At 46.0% G+C, this 18,555-nt stretch overlaps 1 protein-coding gene across 1 annotated transcript; it reads left to right on the forward strand.

The window, feature by feature from the left end:
* Positions 1-1,696: 1,696 nt before the first annotated feature.
* Positions 1,697-18,397, forward strand: LOC311320292 (ly6/PLAUR domain-containing protein 1-like; the record flags this gene model as incomplete). The annotated part of the gene is made up of 3 exons (XM_084452024.1): positions 1,697-1,745; positions 3,386-3,520; positions 18,153-18,397. The coding sequence occupies 3 exons, from the start codon at positions 1,697-1,699 to the stop codon at positions 18,395-18,397; spliced, it is 429 nt and encodes a 142-aa protein (XP_084308150.1).
* Between the last annotated feature and the right edge of the window lie 158 nt (positions 18,398-18,555).

The following is an 18,555-nucleotide window of genomic DNA, read 5'->3' on the forward strand; positions in this document are numbered from 1 at the left end:
GAATCTTTCCATCTAGGGTTTATTGGCCACACAAACATAAAAGACGAAACACACTCAGGGTAAGACGCGTGAGGGAAGGGGAGAGACTCATGAGGAGAGAGACACACAGGAAGACGGACTGTATGCCCTGTATATACCCCGTTCTATTAATACATCCATGATATACCCCAAGCAGGGCCACGCCCCCTGTCAGGATCACCAATAGGACCCCGTCGTTGCCAGATCGTTACAGTATGCAGGCTAGGAGCTACTGTGACACAGAGGAACTGTTCCCTGATGTCTCCTGATGGTTATTTAAGTTTTCTCAATGGCAGATCTGTTCAATCTGTTCATGGTCACATCGGTAAAAAAATAATTTGATGGGTAAGAACACATAATAGCTACAGTAGAACTGTTTATGTTACTCAACAATAGTGTGAACGACCTCCACTAAGTCCACCACTGGTCTACTCTTCATTTTAAACATTCCTGGTCGAGCCCCCCATACCTGAAAGATATTCGCACTCTTCTCAGGACTCACTGAGTTGAACAATTAACTTTTGAGCTCTGCCGATTGAGCAGAGGATTCATAACCACTATAGTCTTGTAATTATCCAAGTATAAATTAAGCTAATTAGCTCAAGTGTAACTCCTCGTTTGCCCCCTGATCCTGTTATCAACAATGGGGACTTGCTTGAGTAGCCTGTTCAAGTAAATGATGGACCATTTTAAAACAACATTTGGAAAATAGAAATGCATTACCATAATACATGTCATTAAGTGGACATGTGTGTAGCGTATTACCTATCCTGCAGTTCATTGTGTTCACTGGCAGGTGTAGTCGGGTACACGTTTGGAGACTGTGATGATTATGTTGATGTTGGGTTGGGTTGTTCAGCAGTGTGTTAGACCAGGGGGTTAGGGGTTAGGGTTATGGTTACCAGGGCATAGGGTATTTCACAGGAAAGTGCTGCTCAGGTTTGAATCCCGTAACCAAAAGAAAAACATGATGTCATACTGTATCACCTGGTGAATTAATACAGGTAGGCTACTCTATAAGAGGAAAGAGCTGACTTGGCCTGTTAGCTTTTCTGTTCACGTAGTCACATTCAACATTTTGATATTGAATAGATTTTTTAACATGTGCTTCTTAATTTTAATCTTTTTTATTGTACTTTTTAAAGATTTAGCTTGCCTTTTAAATGTCTGGTCAGGGACAACAGATGAAAGCTAGCCTTTAGGTTAACTCTGGCTCATATGCATCTTGACTGTTGATTTGTGTGCACTGTCCCTGATAAATAAACTAATAAATGAAAATGAAATGTCGGTTGTGATACATCAGTGTACCGTCACCTAGTGGTTTATTTCTTGTCTGTATCTTACAATGACTGACTTGAGTAAAGTCTGTAAGATATTTGTAATCCTTTGCAGATGCCTGGTTTTCCATGTTACTAAAGGAGGACTGATGAAGGCTACTGACTCGTCAAATATGATTCATAAGGATGTTCAACCAGTGTGCCTACTCTTAAAAAGGGACATCACACGACGACGTAACCACCCCACTTATCACTCTGGCAAGAGCAGCCTTGCTCGCAGTAGATGTAAAGGTGAGCTCAGCGCTGGATGTAAAGGGTGACATGCGCCGGGGTCTGATCATTCGGGGGATCGTACCTTCGCCAGGTCTAATGTTTCTAACCCACACGGCACCTGGGAGAGGATGTGGCTGTTTGCTTTCACAACTTTGTTCTGGTTTATCTTCAAGTCAGGTATGTTAAACGAGATTTTGCCTATTCTATGGCGATGCAATGCGCTATCCGTGCGCATTAGGAGACAAATTATGTTCGTTTTCTGAAGAACAAAAAAAGAAAAGAAAAGTAGTCGTCTCCTCCCAACGGTTACAAGTCGCTCACTGTGCCTCTTTCTTTGGTCATTTGAGTTTCGAAATTCAGTGTTCTGTTCCTGAGATTGTCCGAATGTGTTGGTCAGCGCTGTCCACTCGTTTCCTACTCCCTCAACTCGTGCGTAATGACTTACGCAGGAGTCGGGGAAGCAGAAAACCTATGGATTCTAGGCAAATTATTATTAATTTTTAATCAACGTGGCTGCACAACATCGGTTTTAATCCATACTGAAGGTGCCCCAACTGGATGCGTTTTCACTAACATCCTAGAGACTATCTACTTCAGGCTCGCCCATTCAATCAGGCTGTAGTATTTATTGTCCTGTTTTGACAATGACGCTTTTGTAACTGAGTACCCAATGGAGTATATGAGAGGCATTAAATACAGCGAATAGAGCTAGATTTAGGGGGGACGACAATGCAATGTAATACATGTACCTAATGGATAGCTTGTCCAGGGTATTTGCCATGCACTGTAGAAAATAAGCATTTAGGCTACAGCTGATATGAAGTCGTCCTCTTTGCCTCTTCTGGTGTTCTGATGACTGTTAGATCATTGCATTATGGTTTCATAAAGTTAGGATAGGCTACTGTGCTATAATGCTCATCCCGATTCCGTCTTCCAAATATTGAAAGTTAAATAGGCTCTGGTATTAGAAATCAGTAATGCCATCAGACGAGGTGAGTTGTGTGGCTGCACCCTGGATTGAGCCATGTTGGGCAGGGCAGGGCTGGGCTGGGCAGGGCAGGGCAGGGCAGGGCAGGGCAGGGCAGGGCAGGGCAGGGCAGGGCAGGGCAGGGCAGGGCTGGGCTGGGCTGGGCAGGGCATGGCTGGGCAGGGCAGGGCTGGGCAGGGCAGGGCAGGGCAGTTTCCACATGTTCAGTAGCATCAAAATGTTTTATTGTTGCTGCGTTTTTTTTTTTTTTTTTGCAGAACAATTTCACATTCCATCTACCGTGTTCCCCAGAATTACTACGATGTTCAAAATGTCATGTTCCTCTCATTCCTGATTTCCTACTGTCAGTCGACCAGTCCTTTACGTGCATGACTGTATTACAAGAACAGTTATTCCACACTGACCTTTTATACTTTGAGCACTGAGTTTCGTGTTTTTCACTTTGTTCAAGTTCAAGTACTGCAGACTTTCTTGTCATACAGTATGTACAAGGTATGGGTGCTAACCCCTCCTCCTCTCCACCTGACCCCTCCTCCTCTCCACCTAACCCCTCCTCCTCTCCACCTAACCCCTCCTCCTCTCCACCTAACCCCTCCTCCTCTCCACCTAACCCCTCCTCCTCTCCACCTGACCCCTCCTCCTCTCCACCTAACCCCTCCTCCTCTCCACCTGACCCCTCCTCCCCTCCACCTGACCCCTCCTCCTCTCCACCTGACCCCTCCTCCTCTCCACCTGACCCCTCCTCCTCTCCACCTGACCCCTCCTCCTCTCCACCTAACCCCTCCTTCTCTCCACCTGACCCCTCCTCCTCTCCACCTGCTGATTCCAGGGCTGGCCCTGCAGATCCAATGTTACCAGTGTGAGGAGTTCACCAAGAACAACTGCTCCACGCCAGAGTTCATCGTCAACTGCACTGTCAATGTGCAGGACATGTGCATTAAAGAGGTGCTAGTCAGGAGTAACGGTAAGCCTCGTGATCTCATCCACGTGTCGTGGTTTCATTCCAAATTCACAAGTTAAAAGACCACACCAGCGACAGATTGTTAGTTTGACAATAATGACTTTTGATTGTACGGAATGGATGATGAGACAGTAATGAATGAATGTGAGTGATGAGTTGTGTCCAGGCAATAGACCCCCCCCCCCAGTGCACACACATATCACATTTATAATTTTACATTACATTAGTCATTTAGCAGACGCTTTTATCCAAAGCGACTAACAATAATTGCATTTAATGTAGGAAAAGCCAATTTACTACTACTTGCCAGAACTCATAAGGGCATCTTCTTTCTAAAACAAGTGCAAGAATAGCAATCTAAAATACAGTGCAATACAATACAATGAAATAGAATAAGTGCTTAGGAGGGAGGATTGTTGTAGTACTTCTTGACATCAGTAGGCAGTTCGTTCCACCACTGCGGGGCCAGGACAGAGAAGAGCCGTGACCGTGTCGATTGACGGCAGGGGCCTCGGAGTGACGGGGCAACTGGTCGCTCCGAGGTAGCAGAGCGTAGAAGTCGGGAGGGGGTGTGGGGTTTGACCATGGCCTGGAGGTAGGAGGGTGCTGTTCCTTTCATTGCCCTGTAGGCTAGCGCCAGAGTTTTAAACTGGATGCGAGCCGCTACAGGGAGCCAGTGTAGGGAACGGAGAAGAGAAGTTGTGTGGGAGAACTTGGGGTGGTTGAACACCAGGCGAGCAGCAGCTTTCACATCACTTTCACATCTGACACGCACGCTGTATACATAAACATCACACACACACACACACACACACACACACATTACACTCTGTACACTCACTGAATATACACTCATCACACTCCATTTTGTATGTGTATTTTGTACTGCTCATTGTCCTGTCTTTGCACTGTCCTGTCTCATCCCTGCACCCTGTCCAATGATGTCTCCCTGTTATGCATCATTGACGGAAGCAATAAACAGATTCTGATTGTGATGTGACCTCAAAGCTGTCTGCTGGTCTTGCCGTAGCTCAGCTGCTCTGGACCCAGATTATGTTCAGTGAATTTTCAATTTACCTTAATGTGAAGGAAAGATTGCATATATTCAATGTCTAAACACTACACAGTAAATGTGACACTCTATAGCATACATTTTAGTTAGACCGTGAAAGCTACCTTAAGGAAAATTGAGCTTATATAAATATTGTGTAATTAGGATATCAAGCTGTTTTCCCCGTGTGCTGGTTGGTAAGTGAATGGAATGACTGCTGTCTCTCAAATGGCTTTCTTTTGGACAATGTAGCCCATAAATTAAATAGATAAATGGTTTTGTGCTTTGTGAATGTAAAATAACTGTATTGCAGAAAGGACCGTTCGTCTTTCCTGGTCCAGCTGTTTGCTTGAGCATAATTTATCCCCTTTGTTAGAGCCTACTCTGGGTTTTCATGACAGCAGTAATGACGGCAGTGCTTATCAGCATTTCAACTCATTGTCAGCGATGAATCCAACTCATTTCCATAAATCCCTGTGGACCAAGTGTTTTTGTTTCGTTATGTACATAGAAACGGCAACACCCCACAGGTTCGGCAGTAGCTAGAGATGGTGCTCAAGACCACAGACCTCCACCCATGAATGCATTTTGTGACTCTATGTGCATGTGCATGTGCACGTGTGTACAAGAAGGACATGTTTGGTATTCGTTAGGTTGAGATATTTATACCAGTCCAAACCATGTGTCTCTGGGACCTTCCCACGTCAAGATATGGCTGTTTCAACACCCCCCCCATTGGCAATGAATGTGTGTGTGTGTGTGTGTGTGTACTACTGTAAAGCAGTAGTCAGTTATTGGATAAGTGCTTACGCTTTAACCTCTTTTTCTGTATATTGTAGGTTAAAGTGATAATCTCGAATGACGGTTACGTATTGTAACCTTAGTTCTATGAGTGGAGCGAAGCCACACAGGCAGAGCTCTTTATAGGTTTAACCAATCGTAGCTAGGTACGTTGACTGAAGAAAAAACCTACATGCACCTGCGACCAATCAGAAGAGGTGCGCCACAATAAAGTGCGCTATCAGCTGCTCCTAGACAAAATTTTCAGCAAGCAGACTAGGATCCGGCAAAGTCTGATTTGCTCCACTCTTAGAACTAGGGTTACAATATGTACCCATCGTTCTATTTCGTGGAGCTCCGCCCCACAGGGCAAACTCCTTATTGGAATAAGTGGAGCTACACGACCACACCATACACTCTTGCTGAGCCCGTTAACAAAAATCAGCCAGCCAGCGGTTACACACCGTGACATCACCTGTCCGAACCTCACCCAGACCCTAAAAGGGACAGGGACAGACCGTCGCTCACCCGATGTTCCCGCCCCGGGCCAAAAGACCATCATGTCCGACGCTGACTCCCGCTGGAAGCTGTGCCCAGCACAGACGACGCCACAGAGACAGCCGACATGGACAAAGATAGTAGCGAATAAAAGGGGATGGTGATGACCCAACTCGCCGCCGCGCAAATGTCCGCCACAGACACGCCACTCTAAGACGGCTTTCAGCACCGGGCGGGGTTGAGGCAGTTCAAGGTCCTCAGCTTTGGGCTTTGCAATGCCCCGGCCACCTTCGCAAGGTTGATGGACAACCTGCTAGTCGGTATCCCCTGTGAGCAGTGCCTCGTGTACCTGGACAAACTCCTTCATGCTCCTTCAATGCTGCTCTGGGGTCCTTGCGGCAGGTTTTGTGAAGGATCAGAGCAGCTAGCCTGAAGCTACACCTGGAGAAGTGTCACTTTATGCGGAGAGCGGTAACCTTCCTGGGGCACAGAGTGGGGGTGGAGGGCACCAGCACCATGGAGGAGAAGGTGCAGGAGGTCGCCGACTGTTACGGTGAGGACGGACCACTCTGCGCTGCGGTGGCTCATGACATCCAGAGGGACAGATCGCCAGGGGGGGTTGGAGTCCCTGCAGGCCTTTAACTTCAGAGTGGTGCAGAGGGCTAGAGCGCCACGCCAATGCAGATGCCCTCTCGCGGCGTCCATGTGCTGCAGATGGGAACCGCTACTGTGAGCGGAGAGAGACCGGAGAGAGACACCCGAGAGAGAGACCGGAGAGAGAGACCGGAGAGAGACACCCGAGAGAGAGACCCGAGAGAGAGACCCGAGAGAGAGCGTTGTGTGAGGAGGAGGACTGTGCTGCAGTGCGTCGAGAGGCTGGGCTCGTCTGCCAGGAGCTGCAGACGGTGGACGCGCGACAGCAGCAGGAGCAGGACACAGACCTGCAGCCCGTCCTCCAGTGACTGGAGGCTCAGCAGCGACCACCGTGTGAGGAGGCGGCAGTGCTCTCTAGAGCAGCCAAGGGGCTGTGGGTTTAGTTTGGGGCTCTGTGGTGGTGTGAGGGTGGGCTGCAGCGTGGGTGGAGGGAGCCAGCAACAGGAGAGGAGAGGTGGTCCCCGGAGGAGGTGGTCCCAAGAGGAGGTGGTCCCCAGAGGGCTGCGGATGCGTTGCTTAAGGCCATGCATGGAGCAGCAGGGTCAGGGCATTTTGGGATCTCAAAGACACTCCGCCGTCTCCAACAAAGCTTCTACTGGGGCAGAGCCAGGAGGGATGTACTGTAGAGGACTGTTGCGGCCGTTGTGACCTCTGCACAGCACGGAAGGGGCCCCCCGGTCGTTCGCACGCCCCCATCCAGCAGTTTCCAGTGGGGGTCCGATGGAGAGAGTGGCAGTGGAGATAGTGGGTTGTTTCCCACTGTTTTCCAGATCTGGCCTGTATATGGCCCTGATCGGATTGCTGTCTGGGTAACCCTCAGCCAGGCAGTGTTGATAAAAAGGGATTGTGAGAGAGTAGCTCTCTCTCTCTCTCTTATGTTTTGAGCTATGGAGAGTAACGTTACCTTTAGACAGCGTGTGCTTGTCACGGACTTGCATTAAAAAAACATTTATCGGTTTTCTGCCTCTGCGCCTTTGTCAAATCATTACAGAATAAAATATTAAACCATGAGTTGGATGAATACTCAATTATGATTGGCTGTCATTATTTGTCCTTGAGGCTCATTCTGCTGTAAATTAATGTGCTTGTTTCACTGACAGAAATGATCGGGCATGCTTCAAAATTCTGGTCTGAGTCCAGACATTCAAATCCATGCACAGAGATCTTGCCTGTATTCATTCTGCTCACAAAGGGAGATGCCTCTGGGTCTACTATTTATTTATTTTCATATTTGTTAGAACTATAATTGTGGCAATAGCATTTAATAAAACCATTATTCTTATTCTTATTCTTATTAATAATAATAATAATAATGTTATTATTACTATCATTATTATTATTATTGTTTTATTATTATTATTATTATTGTTATTATTGTTATTATCATTATTTTAGCTCTTCAGTGCTCACAATCTCAGAGGTGAGATCACTTAATGTACTCTGGCGTAGGGCATCGTCTAGGTGAGACAGGGACTTGAACCTTGGGTCCAGTGCAGAAGATCTGTGAAGGTATTCCTGTAGATTAGGAGGGTCAGTGTATCTGGGGGTCAGGTCCTCTCTAATGGCAGGCTTGACATCTCTAGTGATTGTAGCATTCTAAGGGTTAGAACTATGGAAATATGACTATATGTCGAGGTATAATGTATGATTATACCGCGGTTATCACAAATATGAAGGAATATGTATGTAATAAATTAAATCAACTTGTATGGGGCACCACCCTGTTCTGTACAGGGAAACAGATAACCTTATCACTAGTCTAGTTTATCAATCTCAGTCTGAAAGAGGTCTTGACTCAAGCAAGTGACCGACCAGTTGATGACGCTACAATGACGTGATCAAAGCTTATAAAATGTATTGAAGTTATACTAATCAATTATCAAGATAATATGAAAACACAATTCAATAACAGATGGAAACACAAATGTGGCAGTATGGAAACACATCACTGAAATGAATGATATCATAAGATTGCACCCTGTCCTAAGTTCTCTAAGCTCAAACAGCATAGCATCACACCAAGAGAGAGCCTTTGGGGCACGACCTTACGGTTTGGATGGGCATGCCGGCTCACGCCGCTGGCAGCTCTCGGCGTGGAGACTTGAAGAGGCATGTGACCGGCGGTTGCTGGATCTGGTGCAGGGCGTCGCACGCCCGGGCTCTTCCGTCCATGCAGCTTTGAAGGTCGGCTGTTTGGCGAACGATGGGAGTTGCAGCGACTCAGAGTTCGGACTTAGCGTACAGAGTTCAGTTTCAGCGCTGTTTGGTGTACAGCCAAACTGAAATGATTCAGAATTAATGTTGCAAATGTCTCACTGTTCACTTCTCGCTCTTTCCGAGAAGGTGGATCCTAAAACAGATAGGCTATTTCAGCAGATACTCAACGCGTCGACTCGAAAGGGGTTGGTCCTCTGGGCACCAAGTGGTTGATTGGCCCTCATTCCCGCTAGGAGGGCATCCTCACTCCTCTCTCAGTATCGAGGAAACTGACCTCCAGTTACCAGACTATCAGTCCAATCATTTTAATCCCTGCGTATTTGATCTCATTTACAACACATTAGGCAGATATTATGAAGGATGAAATATTCATATTCAGTACGTTAGCCGGAGTAAATAAAGTCCAAACATGACATCTTTAATTACACCAACATGCTGTATTCACCCATTCATTACTTCCATGAGCCCATTGGATCCCTGGACGCTGTTACTCACGGATATGCTTCACAGTATAGAATAAACAATTGCACTTGGGAAATAACTCAGTTTCACGATTGAATTAGCAGTTAATCACTGAATTAGCAGTTCACAGATAATGGCAAGAAAGATTTGACCTCAGTGCATTGGTGCTCTGGAATGTTGCAGAGAGAGTGAGGAAGAACAGCGCCATCGTAAAACGGTCACTCTCCAGTTCTCTCACCTGAGAAGGGACTGATTAACAGCCCTCTGTCTCCTCATGTTCTCAACAGAACCCGTTTAGTCCTCTCACCAGCCGTGACCAGGGTCTTCCTGTCTCAGATGGCTGGTCTGTTGACACAGACACCCTGGAATACATGTAAACGTGGTTAGAGTAGTTTCACACTTAGTTGTCCCGTTCAGAGAAGGAGGGCGGTGGGGGGGTGTGGGGGGGGTAGTCGTGGAATGTCTATCAGTGCAACAGTCCTCCATTCTGCTGTGGCCCCTGTGGATCGGGGCCCTCTCTCAGACCTTGGTGGTTTGGACTGTCCACTGTCTGGTTGACAGGATCATGGGGGGGGGGGGTCATGTCCCCTTCGCTGCACGATGGTGGTGTCTTCCTCACTTGGGGCCATGGATTGTAGAATCCTTGTTTTCAGAGGTAGTATCATGGATAGAGACGGTGCAGATTCAGTGCTCATTAGTGTTGGAACCATTTTGAGGGGCTTGAGCACATTCAGGACCTCCTCTGCCACTTTCACATCTTCATCAGACAAGGTGACAATGTCTTTATTTCTTTTCTGAGCCTTGTCTGTCAGTGCAGAGCATACAGCTGCCTGCCGCTCAAGATAGCGCTCCATCATGTCATATGTTGAGTTCCATCTTGTTGTGATATCATGTATGAGCTTGTGGGTCGGTAGCTGTAGCATTTCATGCTTGGTTTTAAGCAAATGGACAGCTGTTGTGCTTCAGTTGCAAAAGGAAACCACCTGCCTGATCCTCCCGAGGAGGCGGACCATCTGGTTCACTGAGATGGCCCTCTGGGATGCTCAGTTGATCACATGTGCAAAGCACTCTATCTGTGGCCCCAGTCCAGCTTCTATCACTGCATTTACTTGGTTATTTGCATCATCTGTGGTGACTGGGAAATTGTTATTAGGCCTCTCTAGGTTCCACTCTGCTACTGCTCCTATCAGTACCTGTGTCAGATTTGCGCCTGTGTGACGCTTATAGAGGGGGCGGGTCTGTAGCAGAAGACTTCACATCTCCCACTCCGCTGTGATGTAGTGAGCAGTCACAGAGCTGTCATGTAGTGAGTAGTCACAGAGCTGTGATGTAGTGAGTAGTCACAGAGCTGTGATGTAGGGAGCAGTCACAGTCACAGAGCTGTGATGTAGGGAGCAGTCACAGAGCTGTGATGTAGGGAGTAGTCACAGTCACAGAGCTGTGATGTAGGGAATAGTCACAGAGCTGTGATGTAGGGAGCAGTCACAGTCACAGAGCTGTGATGTAGGGAGCAGTCACAGTCACAGAGCTGTGATGTAGGGAGCAGTCACAGTCACAGAGCTGTGATGTAGGGAGTAGTCACAGTCACAGAGCTGTGATGTAGGGAGTAGTCACAGTCACAGAGCTGTGATGTAGTGAGTAGTCACAGTCACAGAGCTGTGATGTAGGGAGCAGTCACAGTCACAGAGCTGTGATGTAGGGAGTAGTCACAGTCACAGAGCTGTGATGTAGGGAATAGTCACAGAGCTGTGATGTAGTGAGTAGTCACAGTCACAGAGCTGTGATGTAGGGAGCCGTCACAGTCACAGAGCTGTGATGTAGGGAGCAGTCCAAAGTGAGTGAGTGACCAAACACTGCTGTTTGAAGTAAAACACGCCACTGTCTGCAGCTTGGGATTTTTGATTATGAAAACGTTTCGACCATCAGCGTGGTCCAGTGAACTTGATGAAGACCACGCTGATGGTCGAAACGTTTTCATAATAAAAAGTCTAAAAACGGAGTTCTGGTGTGCGGGCCCTACGTCTTTCCACTGTGTAGTAGTATTAGCCCAGCACCCATGGTGATGTGCGTATAGCCACAACCTTCGCCGCAGACACCAGGTTCTCAGAGCTGCAAATGAAAGTCTTTCCAGAATGGGACGCAGGCTGAATAATTATTGTGTTGCCTCAATCAACGAAAAATAGGCCTAGAAGCGAAACTGACATTTATTAGAAAAAGTTCAAGATTATCACTTTAAGTACTGAATTACTTTTGCCGTTAATATCCTACCATTCATCTTCAAGGACAATAGTTCTTCTGAAACATATTTTATTCTGACCTACCGCAATCCATTTACTGCACACTTACATTTTCTTCTGCCAACCTCTGGTGTTGGGGATCAGATAATCTCCTGTGTGTCCGTCCTAGTCGTTTCATTGTTGGTGTCCTGCGTTTTATGGGTCATAACGTCTGTCTCTGCGCCCCTGCCCTCAGGTCTGCGCTGCCATCATACTCCTTGAAATTGGGTAATTTTGTCAGTGGCCTTTTTTGTCTCCCCAAATGAACAAAAAGCAATAAACCCCTGTCTTTGAACTACACAACATGGGTTTCTGAGTCCAAAGGGCATGAACAATGCACCGTGGAGTCGACGGTTCTTTAATAAGAACATTTCTGCACCGATGCTCATGTATCCATGCGTTTACATCAGGCATTAACATTACAATGAATGAATGAAGGAATGAATGAATGAATGAGTTTTTTATTATTGTGTCATGTAAAGGGTATTGCCCAGCCCACATGGGCTTATATGACACCATTACGTAGTTCATATCAAGATAGACGTTGGCTAGTACAGCACATGAGACATAAGGAACAATCACAGATTAAATCACAGTCAAGGAACAAAGTCGTTGGGCCATATAATATGGATATGATAAAAGGAAAAATAAATAGTACAACAGAGGATCAGTCAAACAGGACATCCTGCCTTCTCTTCCATGCTTTAGAGACAAAGTCATTACATGTCCACTGTACCAGCGAGAGGCCTGGGAAATTTCTCTGACCGGCTGAAGCCTTTGAACTGTAAGAGATACGCTTTGCAGTTGTTTTGGAATCACGCTGCTGTCGGACTACATTCATTAAAATCTCAAAGTCTGTTTGATTTTCAAACGGCGTATTTGCTCCATGATTGCTGCTCTGAGCCCATGATTGCGTGCGTCGCTTTGTAGATGTTGAATATGAAGGAGTACTGAAGTGTGTCCTCGTGGGTTATATTGCTCAGCACATGGCTCAGACATGGCAGGTCTTCACAAAACCGAACCATTCACAGAGTCAGGATAACCATCAAATGAGAGCTATTATTCAGCCACCCTCACACCAAAAGTCATTACTGGCACCCTCCTCCTTCTCCTCCTCCTCCTCCTCCTATCACCATCATCGTAATCATCCCCCTCCGATTAGGTCTTGAGAAGTGACAGGGGTGTACGTGTTCTCTTGGCTGGAGAGCTGTGTTTTACCCACGGTCTCTCCACAGGGATGATTGCTGCGTCAATTGACGTTTGAATGTTTTTTTTTTCTTCACTCCAACAAGTATGGGGTACTTGAGGACTAGACCTGAAAAATGCCTCTCTACCTCCACTCTCTGCTCTATCGTTCTCTCTACCTCCACTGTCTGCCCTATCGTTCTCTCTACCTCCACTCTCTGCCCCATCGTTCTCTATACCTCCACTCTCTGCCCTATCGTTCTCTCTACCTCCACTCTCTGCCCTATCGTTCTCTCTACCTCCACTCTCTGCTCTATCGTTCTCTCTACCTCCACTCTCTGCCCTATCGTTCTCCTCTACCTCCACTCTCTGCCCTATCGTTCTCTCTACCTCCACTCTCTGCTCTATCGTTCTCTCTACCTCCACTCTCTGCTCTATCGTTTAGAATATGGAACGGATTGCCCATCATTATCAGGGAAGCCATTTTACAGACCAGTGCCAGTGAATAGCAGAGTGGAATCACAAAAACACAAGAACACAGCTAAGCTGACGTGATATTGCTGTGATATTGATCTGGTACTCATAACAAGCAAATTATTTGTTGTCCAATGCAGAAGATACAAACACATCCGTGGATAGCCTTTGGCTTGTTTAGCAAATGGCTGCTACTCTAAGATACAGGATAGCCTAGTTTGATTTGGTCATGGACTGCAAATTGAGCATATGATATGGCATAACATGTCATTATGACAAGCATGTCAAAGAACTAACATCTAACACTTCCTGACCACATTGTAGAAAAGGTAAGAAGCAACACCATGTACAACATCTTTATAGAAATGTCTTATGACACTGCAATGAATAAGGAGCATTTGCTCACAGTTGAATACTGTCTAAGTTAGAGAGCATCTGTCACTTTGCTGCTAATGAATGTGTTAAATCAGAGAGGCAGCATGCAAAACCCCTCTCCGTGATGACAAGACAAACAAGTCCCTTTAGAATTCACTGAAAGCCAACCTGAAAACCAAGCCAGTCCTACCACAGCGCTCACAGGTGGGACTGATAAGAGTGAAGTGTTCAGTAAATCCCATTCCACCAGCGTAGATAAATGATGCAACAATGTTGTTTGGAAAGATTGGTTCTATTCATGATCTTATCATAGACTGCATCTGGAAGACAGGAAGTTATGAGATGTGAACAAAAATATATGTATCCACGATTGTTGTAAAATGAGAGCTATACTATTAGAATACTAAAACCATACCTGCTTAAAATACACTCAAGTGGGAAAAAGCCTGACATCATCCCCAAAAGCCAAAGTGCTGTAGTCCTCATACTGTAGCCCTCATACTGTAGCCCTCATACTGTAACTCTCATACTGTAGGCCTCATACCGTAGGCGTCATACTGTAGGCCTCATACTAAAGCCCTCATACTGTAGCCCTCATACTGTAGCCCTCATACTGTAGGCCTCATACTGTAGGCCTCATACTGAAGCCCTCATACTGTAGCTCTCATACTGAAGCCCTCATACTGTAGCCCTCATACTGTAGGCCTCATACTGTAGCTCTCACCCTCATACTGTAGGCCTCATACTGAAGCCCTCATACTGTAGCCCTCATACTGTAGGCCATATACTGAAGCCCTCATACTGTAGGCCTCATACTGTAGCCCTCACCCTCATACTGTAGGCCTCATACTGAAGCCCTCATACTGAAGCCCTCATACTGTAGGCCTCCTACTGAAGCCCTCATACTGTAGGCCTCATACTGTAGCCCTCAGGGGCCAACCATGCTATAGGAGCCTGGAGCTAGCTTAGGGACTAATTGCCTTGCTCAAGGGCAGGTGTAACTTGGAGCTGAAACCAGAATATCTTTACGATTTTGCCAAACCCTTTTCCACTCTTGAAATTAGCTTAGCAAGCCCATCTCTCCATAGCTCTCCATAGGGAATTAGCGTAGCAAGCCCATCTCTCCATAGCTCTCCATAGGGAATTAGCTTAGCAAGCCCATCTCTCCACTTCTCATGTAAAGCAACCATCCAGGACCCACCGAATGTCTGACTACTCCTACTGGAGTTACATCACAGACCCTGGTAGACTCACACTCAGTGCTTGACCAGCCTCAGCAAAATTGTCCTGCTCCATTTGAGCGCTTATCTAAATTAGGCATTACTATTCATGAAAGTTAATTTGCTGTATCAGTAAGGGGGGAATTAGAATGTAGTTAGTCACTGTGGCTTACATTCATATTTTCACCTTTATCTTAAGACCTCAAGTCATCCCTCTGGTAATTTGGAAACGTAATTTGGCTGCTTGAAGATTTGGAATCCGGTGTCCTTGTGGAGGACATTAATAATGGTTTTACTCATCAGAGTTACAATTCTCGAAATGTATGTTTACTGTAGAGTGGTCGTGATTTGAATAGCCAATAGAAACTCCCGTAACCTTTATTGAAGTAAGTTGTACTCAAGCAACTTGTCGCCATTCATTGAAAGTTCTGGCAATAATCTCGGGCTGTATCTGATCTTATCATGTTTGATCATTCAAAACTTTGATTAGACATGCATCTTTCTTTCACAGCACAGGGCATTTCCTCTGAGGATTGTACTGTGGATACACATTTCCATAAATATTTATGAAAGTCTCATTAGACAGATTAGATTGCAGGTTGGGTGATTGAAGTAAATGCACTGATATAGTTGGTAAACTAAAAATATGTAATGTTGTGCTACAGTACATATCCCTCAGATGTGGCCTGGGTCATGAATGAAACGAGAATCACAAAGGAATCTTATGATTATTCTATATTCAGGCACAACCTGTATTACTACTTTTACAATAATACACCGTGCCAGACCACTGATGAAGTTCACTGAATTATGAATATGTTTTCAGTGAGTCAATCCCGTGCAGGATTATAATTTGGGAAACCATGGTAGCAGAGCGCTCAGATTATGGTTGTTCAGATGCTCAAGGCCTAACAGTCTGCTATTTGCCCCGAGGATGAACAGCTGTGTTCAGCTCCTCGGGGCCAGGGATCTGCAGTAGTCAGCGGGCATCTAAACACAAAAAAATGTCAATCAAAAGTTGTGGAAATAACTCTTTGTAGATTTATAGTAGACTTTTGTTGTCTCGTTACTTGTACATAGGTATACACAGACATAGCTCAGCATTGGTCAATCAATGCGTTTTCAGTCTAGAAGATAGGGGTCCTTGCGTGTGAGGCAAGTACAGTACAAGCTGCCTTGTAACTTTTGATAGTTTTAAGAAAAAGCTGCTGTGAGGTTTTATGATAGAACATATCTCTGTTCTCTGTTCACACAAATGCCAATAAAGGCTGAGTATATGGATGACATTTTTATCTACTCTCATATAATGAATGTCATCTATTGAGAGTGCTTTGTGGGGTTTTGATATCAACTTATCCGGTACAGGAAATGGCCTTACCTCAGTTCAGGGTGATGTTTACCCCGAGTCCAGCGCCTGGCCCATCACACACTCAAGGATACCCTGATGTTCTAAGGAGGGCTCAGTACAGAGATGAGTGTTACTGTAACTATGAAATATTGATTGTGTTGTGAAATACACCAGAGGGTCTTCATGCAATTCCACTGAGTCTGATTTCTGTTGCATATATTTTCTGTACTGTACGCCAAGGCCTCCTAGACATTTCACCTTCTATACTGACGACACAGCCGGGCCCTGGTTTACAAGTGAAATCCCCTCAACTCACACGACGCTGCCCAAATGTCTGCCCACCCACCATTCTCTGTGCAGCCGACCATAGCAATTCTTATTAGTTGTTAGAAGCATATCTTTTCTCCTAGCCTTTGCTCAGTGATTTGAATTGCATACCCATTCCCACTCAAAAGAAATATGGATAAATTATCCAAATGGTATTCTTGAGTTCTCGGCCCTGGCCATTATAGCACAAACATTTGAGATAACGCCACATCAATAGAGGTGCAGTATGGAACACAATCTTGATGAATTATCCATTTAGGTGGTTGTATGTCTTGTATGCCTCGGAACTCAGCGATGGGAAATGGCACCTCTGGCATTGGAATGAATGCGTTCATGCTTATCGAATCGGGGGGGGGGAATGAAACTGTCACAATGCATAATTTTTTGAAAGCCATAATTAGAGCCAACAATCCAATGATGTACCAATGATTCCAGTATGATCTCCTCCCCAAAAACTGGTCTACAGGTATTTGAGAGATTAGAATACAAACAAACCATATCCACTGGAAACAAGTTCCCTCTGTCTTTGTCTTCACGCTGTGGGTACTACTTGTTTGATGTTTTTTCTCTTGGAGCAGTTGCATGTTGAGCAGCTGGGAATGCCATAATGACAACGATTTGGACAAAGAGCTTTGACTGGGTGCACATGTGGGCTCTGCAGCTCTCACAGCGGTTTGGGAGCGTTGCCCTGACAGGGAAATGTGCTCAGAAGATGAGGCGTCAGCTGAGCTTCAGGACTCGGCTTTAGTATTCTGTTGGGAGAAGGTTTTTGGAAATGTTTATCTGCAGAGGCAGGTGAGTGTAGCTAAACTATGTACATAAAACATGTTGCCGTATCTTTTCTGATAATTGAAATCAATCGCAGTGCATTACACTTTTAATACGGTATAATGATTTAACTTCACAAATCAGAGATACTCTACATTTTAATAGCAGCATACCGGACTTGACTCAACGATTAAGCCAGTTTGACGACGACCGCAATGACAGGAATCTTGTTGTTGACTCAAGCATGGCAGACATTAGGAGTGATAATTGCCTTGTTTACTTGGCTCCCCACAGCACAGGAAAATGTTTTGTTCCACATTTAAGAGCCAGAGCTCCCCATGACAGCTTGTGTGGAACACTGGAGCAGAGCAGGAGTTTAGAGTTTCCACTACCATCACCACCCCCTGAAACACCCAAAAAGCCAAAAAATAGCAGACTTTTGGATCGTTAACATTTTTAGCATAAGTCAATGGAGTTTAACATAGCAAAAATTTGCATCGCGCTGGGAGTGAGAGATGATGAGATGAACATATCTTCTGTTGCTGTAGCTAGCTACATAAGAAATAACCAGAGTTTAGTGTATGTCTTCTGATGTTAGTAACTACAGTATGTAGGCTAGGCTATGTGTTGTCGACTAAATGGCATGCAGAATGGTGATTTTGTGTGCATGTTCTGTAGTCGGATTCCACAGACTTTTGTGCCAGCTTTTGTCCCAGAGCGATGACAACCGACACAAGCGATGATAATGCACAGTTGTTGAATGATATGTGAATGTGTGTGTGTGTGCGTGCATATGTGTGTGTGTGTGCGCGTATGTGTGCGTGCGTGTGCACAATCCAATATACAGTTCAGTCCTATTATGCATTTGGTGAAAAGTTATCCGGTACACTGTGTTGTGTTCCTGGTCTCATCCCTGCTCCTGTGATGTCATTGTGGGGATGAGGACCTGAGTTGAGAGCCCACCGCGTCTCACAGCCTGCTCTGCTGTGTCTCCTCACAGGGGTGTTCTACCGGAAGGCCTGTGCCGTGTCGGGGTCCTGCCTGGTGGCGGAGTCTGGCTACCAGCAGCACTGCCACGGCAAGCTCAACTCCGTGTGTATCAGCTGCTGTGGAGAACACCTGTGTAATGGACCCCGCCAGAAGAAACACCGCGTGCGTTCCTCTGCCCCGCCCCTGAGCTCGCGGCCCCTCCCCCTCCGGCTCCTCCCCCTCCTCCCCCTCCTCCTGCCGTCCGTCCTCTGCTGACAAAGCCACGGGCTCGCTGGGTCTCATCACAACTTTGTGCGTTAGAGCGATATTCTGCCCCGCCCCTGATGTGCTGGGGCTAGTTCATTCTCCCATATGAGGTCAAGAGGTCAGAGGTCAACGATGGGAGGAGGCCGTGATCTTTTACAGTGTTTGTC

The sequence above is a fragment of the Borostomias antarcticus genome (genome assembly GCF_949987555.1).
Source record: "Borostomias antarcticus genome assembly, chromosome: 17".
Taxonomy (NCBI): domain Eukaryota; kingdom Metazoa; phylum Chordata; class Actinopteri; order Stomiiformes; family Stomiidae; genus Borostomias; species Borostomias antarcticus.